The sequence below is a fragment of the Lissotriton vulgaris genome, unplaced genomic scaffold, assembly GCF_964263255.1.
Source record: "Lissotriton vulgaris unplaced genomic scaffold, aLisVul1.2 SCAFFOLD_8269, whole genome shotgun sequence".
NCBI lineage: Eukaryota > Metazoa > Chordata > Amphibia > Caudata > Salamandridae > Lissotriton > Lissotriton vulgaris.
The window spans coordinates 22307-31059 of record NW_028245440.1 but is presented as its reverse complement, the minus strand read 5'-3'; the positions used below and the strand labels follow the sequence as shown (position 1 = coordinate 31059).

The 8753-nt window shown below is 40.6% G+C and overlaps 1 protein-coding gene across 1 annotated transcript; it reads left to right on the top strand.

Moving 5' to 3' along the window:
- The first annotated feature begins 721 nt into the window (after window positions 1-721).
- Window positions 722-8000, top strand: LOC147666419 (uncharacterized). The gene is made up of 4 exons (XM_086949075.1): window positions 722-856; window positions 1369-1584; window positions 2394-2678; window positions 7920-8000. The coding sequence occupies exons 1-4, from the start codon at window positions 722-724 to the stop codon at window positions 7998-8000; spliced, it is 717 nt and encodes a 238-aa protein (XP_086805201.1).
- Window positions 8001-8753: the final 753 nt, after the last annotated feature.

Here is an 8753-nt window from a genome sequence, read left to right as displayed (position 1 = left end):
TATTTATGAAACACACCGAGGGATAGACATTTTACATTTTACATTACAGATTAATTCCACAGATTACCTTATTATTATAGTCTACAAACCACCACATAAACTTATTACAGATCTTTTAGAAATTATTACCAGTATCACTAATTTTTACCCTGAACACAAATTCATCATTATGGGAGATTTCAATGTGGATGTCTCTCAAAGCAATTCACAAACTAACAAACTAATTGGGTTCTTTGAGAGTAAGTTGCAATGTACACAACTTATAGACACTTACACAACAGACTACCAATCTATCTTAGATCATATATATACCAATTACATACTTCAAAGTTATGGTACATTAGAATGCTATTAGAGTGATCATAAAGCACTATGGATTTGTATTTAACATTGGTTGTAACATATATTTCTATTTCAGATGTTGACTATTGAAGAAATCGCTAACATTACCACCAATGACAACAAACCGTATGAAAAACCCATCAGAGTTAATGTGATCAAGTGCTCAAGTAAAACAAATTAAAAGAACGCCAAACAAGAAAATAAAGTTCTATTTCATTTGGCTCTGGCAGACAAAACTGGAACAATTAAAGCAATGTGCTACCAAGAAAGTTTATATCAGCAGACACAAAACACCTGTGGGCTACTCATACGCAATTTTATAATTAAAAACAACACAATTCTTATTGCAAAGCAAAGCAAAGTTACAAAATTTCCTGCAATGCCTCTAACTCAAGCGCTCATTCAAGAAGCTGAAAACATTTTGCAGCCTCCTGCACCATCTGCTTCTCCAATTAAAGAAATAAAGCGTGCAACTGTGAGAAGTCTTATGACAGTGTGTGGGACCATTTCAGAAGTAAGTAGAGGAGATTTGTACTGTGTGTCTCGCTGCTTGAGTTGTCAGTTAGTGTGTGTGGTGTTGTCTCTGCCATTGACAATATTTATTTGGCCTTTCTCAGTGTGCTTGTGTGTGTGTGTGTGTGTGTACTATTTGGTGCTTAGATGTTCTTTAATTTTGAGTGGGTGCAGTTGTGTGTGTGGTCTCTGTAACACATTAGATATGCTGTTATGTTTATGAGGGTTTCAATCAATCATAAATTATCTGTACAGCAGCCAAATAATAACAATGAACACTGTGTAAATAGGTGTGCAAAATCTACACTGCATTTATAAAGGTTAAGTTGATAGGTGTTTAAAGAGGAGCGCCAAACTGAGACATCAAAGTTCAACTTTTTTTAACATAATTGGGAACAACACCGTAAAATTGAAAAGAGCAATAGCCCTTAATCACTATGTCTTCAATGCTTGAACAATTATTACGTCTGACTTCAGTGCTTTTAAATTTTTAACACAAATATTTTTTTTTAGGAAGAGGAAAGTAAACTTGTGCTCATCAATGGACAAAATACAGCAATAAAATGTATTACGTTAAAAGATTCCACTGATGACATCAAAGTCACATTATGGAGAGAGGCTACTCTATTCTCAATAAACATTGGGGAATATGTGATGTTAACTCATGTCACAGTACATGAATTTAATGGACAGAAAATATTGAACACGACAAGGCACAGCAAGTTAAAAGTAAGGAACACACGCTCTCTCACGCACCCCTTACTCTATCACTTCCACACACACACTCTCTCTTTCAAGAACACACTCTTTAACGATCCAACACACTATCTCTCTCCCACACACTATCAGACTCTCTCTCTACAACACGCTCTCTCTACAACACGCTCTCTCTACAACACGCTCTCTCTACAGCCTCTCTCTACAACAGCCTCTCTCTACAGCAGCCTCTCTCTACAACACGCTCTCTCTACAACACTCTCTCTACAACAGCCTCTCTCTACAACAGCCTCTCTCTACAACAGCCTCTCTCTACAACAGGGCCTCTCTCTACAACAGCCTCTCTTTACAACAGCCTTTCTCTACAACAGCCTCTCTCTACAACAGCCTCTCTCTACAACAGCCTCTCTCTACAACAGCCTCTCTCGACAACACGCTCTCTCTACAACACGCTCTCTCTACAACACGCTCTCTCTACAACACGCTCTCTCTACAACACGCTCTCTCTACAACACTTGCTCTCTACAACACTCTCTCTCTACAACACTCTCTCTCTACAACACGCTCTCTCTACAACACGCTCTTTCTACAACACGCTCTCTCTACAACACGCTCTCTCTACAACACGCTCTCTCTACAACACTCTCTCTCTACAACACTCTCTCTCTACAACACTCTCTCTCTACAACAGCCTCTCTCTACAACAGCCTCGATCTACAACTGCCTCGATCTACAACTGCCTCTCTCTACAACACTCTCTCCGACACACACTAACATTTAGGTGGAAAAAAAATTAACTATGTCTTTATTTACTACAACAGGTAACAACACCACCACAAGAAACTATTGACGTCGAAATATATGGAGTGGAAAGCACAAACGGAGATTGGAGCACTATAACAACCAAAATAACCAACACAGATATTTACCAATCAATGGACGTACAAAATCAAACACTTATACAGTGGTTTATGTTGGACGAAGAGGTGGATGACATTGGTGAAGCACTAATTCATTATTTGCCTCAAATATGTGAGGTTATATTTTGTAATGGCAAAATTACTAAAATTGTTAAAGAAAAGTCTGAGGGAGATTTAAGTTTATTAGTAACAATCCTTACAAAAAAAAATTGTACAAAGTTCAATAAATAAATATTGTTTTCTGTTTCCGGAAAATAAATATACTAATTTGAACATATCCACTAGCATGGTCATTTTCGTTCGGGGTGGGTATATTTTTTTCAAAAAATGTTAAATGTACCACTACAACATACATAACAATAGCTGTTGCAGCTACATTTCGCAAACAACACTAACTATACAAGAGTGATGCTGTGTTGTTGCTCAATGGTACTGTGGGGGTGCAGAGAGATAATGTGGTGTTGCTGCGTGTTGCATTGGTGGGGCTCAGTGATGCAGTTGTTGTCAGAAGTGCTACTGTTGTGGTGCTGAGTTATGCTGTGATGGTAATCAGTTAACACCAACACAGCACCACTCATCACCAGCGCAGCACAACTCATCACCACAACAGCATTACTCAGCACCACACTAACATCACTAGGCAACACACCAGCATCACTCTACACCACCACAACATCATCATTGAACAACAACACAATATCACTCTACAACGACACAGCAGCACTCATCACCACCACAGCACCACTCATCGCCACAACACCATTACTCAGCAGACAAACGTCACACAAACAGAACATGTACGCTTTCACCAGGCACACACACCAACAGCTATCAATGCACGCTTTCACAAGGCATACACACACAAACAGCCATCAGTGCACGCTTTCAACAGTCACACACACCACCGGCCGTAAGTGCACGCTTTCACCACAGATTTTAACATAGCATACACAATTCCAGGTATAAAAGCATGCTATTTGGCTGTTGAGTACTGCAGTAGTGTAGATGAATGAGACTGTTGTTGTGCTAAATGGTGGTGGGGCAGAGTGAAGCTGTGTTGTTGCTCAATGGTACTGTGGGGGTGCAGAGTGATAATGTGGTGTTGCTGCGTGTTGCATTGGTGGGGCTCAGTGATGCAGTTGTTGTCAGAAGTGCTACTGTTGTGGTGCTGAGTTATGCTGTAGTGGTAATCAGTTAACACCAACACAGCACCACTCATCACCAGCGCAGCACCACTCATCACCACAACAGCATTACTCAGCACCACACTAACATCACTCGGCGACACACAAGCATCACTCTACACCACCACAACAGCATCATTCAGCAACAACACGCTATCACTCTACAATGACACAGCAGCACTCATCACCACCACAGCACCACTCATCACCACAACACCATTACTCAGCAGACAAACATCACACAAACAGAACATGTACGCTTTCACCAGGCACACACACCAACAGCTATCAATGCACGCTGTCACAAGGCATACACACACACCAACAGCCATCAGTGCATGCTTTCACCAGGCATACACACACACACACAGCGTAAGTGCACGCTTTCAACACAGATTTTAACATAGCTTACACAATTACAGGTATAAAAGCATGCTATTTTGCTGTTGAATACTGCTGTAGTGTTGATTAATGAGACTGTTGTGCTAAATACGGCTGTGGTGGGGCAGAGTCATGCTGTGTTGTTGCTCAATGGTACTGTGGGGGTGCAGAGTGATCATGTGGTGTTGCTGCGTGTTGCATTGGTGGAGCCCAGTGATGCCGTTGTTGGGAGAAGTGCTACTGTTGTTGTGCTGAGTTATGCTGTGGTGGTAATCATTGAACACCAACACAGCACCACTCATCACCAGTACAGCACCACTCATCACAACAACAGCATTACTCAGCACCACACTAACATCACTCGGCAACACACCAGCATCACTCTACACCACCACAACAGCATCATTCAGCAACAACACACTATCGCTCTACAACGACACAGCAGCACTCATCACCACCACAGCACCACTCATCACCACAACAGCATTACTCAGTGTTTTCACCACCACAGCACCACTCATAACCACAACAGCATTACTCAGCAGACAAACGTCACACAAACAGAACATGTACGCTTTCACCAGGCACACACACCAACAGCTATCAATGCACGCTTTCAATAGGCATACACCCACACTAACAGCCATCAGTGCACGCTTTCAACAGTCACACACACCACCGGCCGTAAGTGCACGCTTTCTACACATTTTTTAACGTAGCAGACACAATTACAGCTATAAAAGCATGCTTTGGTGCTGTAGAGTACTGCAGTAGTATGTATGAATCAGACTGTTGGTGTGCTAAATACGGCTGTGGTGGTGCAGAGTGATGCTGTGTTGTTGCTCAATGGTACTGTGGGGGTGCAGAATTATAATGTGGTGTTGCTGCATGTTGCATTGGTAGAGCTCAGTGATGCCGTTGTTGGGAGAAGTGCTACTGTTGTGGTGCTGAGTTATGCTGTGGTGGTAATCATTGAACACCAACACAGCGCCACTCATCAACAGCACAGCACCACTCATCACAACAACAGCATTACTAAGCACCACACTAACATCACTCGGCAACGCACCAGCATCACTCTACACCACCACAACATCATCATTGAACAACAACACAATATCACTCTACAACGACACAGCAGCACTCATCACCACCACAGCACCACTCATCACCACAACAGCATTACTCAGCAGACAAACGTCACACAAACAGAACATGTACACTTTCAACAGGCACACACACCAACAGCTATCAATGGACGCTTTCACCAGGCGTACACACACACCAACAGCCATCAGTGCATGCTTTCACCAGGCATACACACACACACACACAGACAGCAGTCCACGCTTTCACCAGACATACACACACACCAACAGCCATCAGTGCACGCTTTCAACAGGCATACACACCACCGGCCGTAAGTGCACGCTTTCACACCAGATTTTAACATAGCAGACACAATTACAGGTATAAAAGCATGCTATTTTGCTGTTTAGTACTGCGGTACTGTGGATGAATGAGACTGTTGTTGTGCTAAATACGACTGTGTTGGGGAAGAGTGATGATGTGTTGTTGCTCAATGGTACTGGGGAGGTGCAGAGTGATCATGTGGTGTTGCTGCGTGTTGCATTGGTGGAGCTCAGTGATGCCGTTGTTGGGAGAAGTGCTACTGTTGTGGTGCTGAGTTATGCTGTGGTGGTAATCATTGAACACCAACACAGCACCACTCATCACCAGCACAGCACCACTCATCACAACAACAGCATTACTCAGCACCACACCAACATCACTCGCCAACACACCAGCATCACTCTACACCACCACAACAGCATCATTCAGCAACAACAAAATATCACTCTACAACGACACTGCAGCACTCATCACCACCACTCATCACCACTACAACATTACTCACCAGACAAACGTCACAGAAACAGAACATAAACAGTGCATACATACTACGTTTAAAAAAAAAAGTCAGAAAACAAAGGACAATGCAGAGCGCCGATACAAGACACGTACGGCGAAACACAAGAGAAAAACGAGCCAACAGCGAGATAAAAAAAAATACAGGATGCGAGCTCAGACGGAAGTAGACTACAGGACCCGCATACCAGAACGACACGCGCAAACATAACTCAATGCATGGCGAAGAGACGAACTAAATAGCAGCCATTGATAGCATGAAAAAGCACACTCAAAAGAAAGGAGGCGGACACAAGCCAAGTGCGAGCAAAGAAAGACCCAAAACCATAATTACATTCACATCACACAAAGGAAATTCATAGACAAAAGCGTAGAAACTCACAAAGGCACTCTTTAATGATATTAAAACAATATAGTAATTACCTGTTGATCGTAGCAGCTCATTCAGTGAAATGTAGAGATCAAACAAACAACACACAAACAGAACATAAACAGTGCATACATAATACGTTTCACTAAAACAATAAAACAGCAACAAAAAAACGCCAAAGCATAGCGGCGAGACAAGCCACATACGGGTCAAACACCACCCAAAGACGAGTCAGGTGCGAGATAAAATAAAAAACAGAGTGCGAGCTCAGGCGAAACTAAACTACAGGAAACGCATACCAGGACGACGCAAGCAAACATGAGTCAATGCATGGCGAACAGACAACCCAAATACGAGCCAGTGATAGCATAAATAAGAAGAAACGAGCCAGACACAAGGCAAGTGCGACCGAAAAAATTGCAAACTCCATAATTACATTACATTCACAGCAATGAAAATGTATACAATTTTGAGTAACAAATAACAAAGGCACTCTTTAAATATATTTTAAAAAAAGGCAATTACCTGTCGATCGTAGCAGCTTAGTCATTGAAGTCTAGAGATCAGACAAACAACACACAAAGAGAACAGACACAGTGCATACATAATACGTTGAACAAAAAAAGTCAAACAGCACAAAAAATAGCACGATGCATAGCGCCGAAAATAGCCAGATACGAGACAGACACGAGCCAAACACAAGGCAGTTGCGAATTAAAATAAAACAGGGTGCGAGCTCAGGCAAAACTAGACTACAGGACCCGCATACCAGAACGTCACGCGCAAACATAAGTCAATGCATGGCGAAGAGACGACCTAAAGACGAGCCAGTGATAGCATTAAAAAGAACACTAAAAAGAAACAACCCGGACACAAGCCAAGTGCGAGCAAAGAAAGAGCCAAAACAATGATTACATTAACATCACACAAAGGAAAATCATACAAACAAGTCAACATCACAAAGGGACTCTAAGTATAGTGGAAAAATATAACAATTACATGTCGATCGTAGCAGCTCACTCAGTGAAATGTAGAGGTCATACAAACAACACACAAAAAGTGAAAGTGAAAGTGACTTTCACGGACTCAAACAGGAACCTGTACACTCAAAAGCTGAAAATAACCCCAAAAAAAAATATATTAACGTATAGAAAAAATAAACAAAACATTATACCAACAGACAACATTTGGGCTTACCTCGACAACTTCACAAAAGATATCGGTAACTGACATTTACGTGAAACACCTGCCCCACCCGTGACGTATTACAATAAAGTACTCCTCCTTTTTCAATTATTAAACGCACTTTCGTCACATAAATAAAGAATAAAAATCACAAAATATTATATCAAATGCAATTACAGCTATAAGGCAACGCAATACATAATACAGCATATAACTAAATGGTGAAAAAATATTTAAAACATTTTTAGTACCTGTATCTCGCAGCAACTCGGACATTAAAGTGTACAAAAAACACTAGCAACACAAATAAATTACATACTTACAAATTTTAGAAAGATTAAAAATACAGCTTAAATAAAACATTCTTCCATTACACAGAAACGCATTATCACACAACAACAAGACTTTAACACTTACCTACATGTCATAATCGGGAGCGAAAAAGGACTCGAACAATGAACAGCTAAAAATAAAAAATAAAAACAGGTATCTGATTGACAAAGATCCTAAAAACACATTACATTAACTGACAAAAGTTACTCTTACCTGTAGAAATTGGCAGGACGTAGCGGTAATTGACGTCACAGCAGCAGAGACGGAGACGTGTCGGAAACTCACAAACGGTCAAAACAGAACACAAAGAAGCTAACTTCATCGAATGAATACCACTAAAAGATTACATCCTAAACAAAATACATTATATTACATTCACAGAAAAGGTGTTCTTACCTGCATCACTTGGCAAAAGAACTCGCCATCTGACCTTTACGTAACAAAAAAATACACCCCGCACGCACGTATTCAGATTAAGTATTCAACATAGTAAACGCGGGACAACACTTTCGTAAAAATAATTAAATATATATATATATAGAACAATAAAAAATAACACATAAGAGATTACATCAACAGACAAAACTTGGTCTTACCTGCAAAAAAGCACGGAAGATATACGTAACTGACGTTTACGTCAAAAACGTGACACAAGCATGACGTATTACATTCAAATATTCAACAATAACAATTAGGATTAGCACTTTCGACAAATAAAAGAATTAATTAATTCATAAAACATTTTTAATAATTAAATGTACAGATAAAAAGGAAAAAACTAAGTAAAACACAATACATTCAACATCTAAATAGAAATGGATTTTATATAAAATTAACAGTATGTTGCACCAACTCGCACATACGCTAAGGGAAAGAATA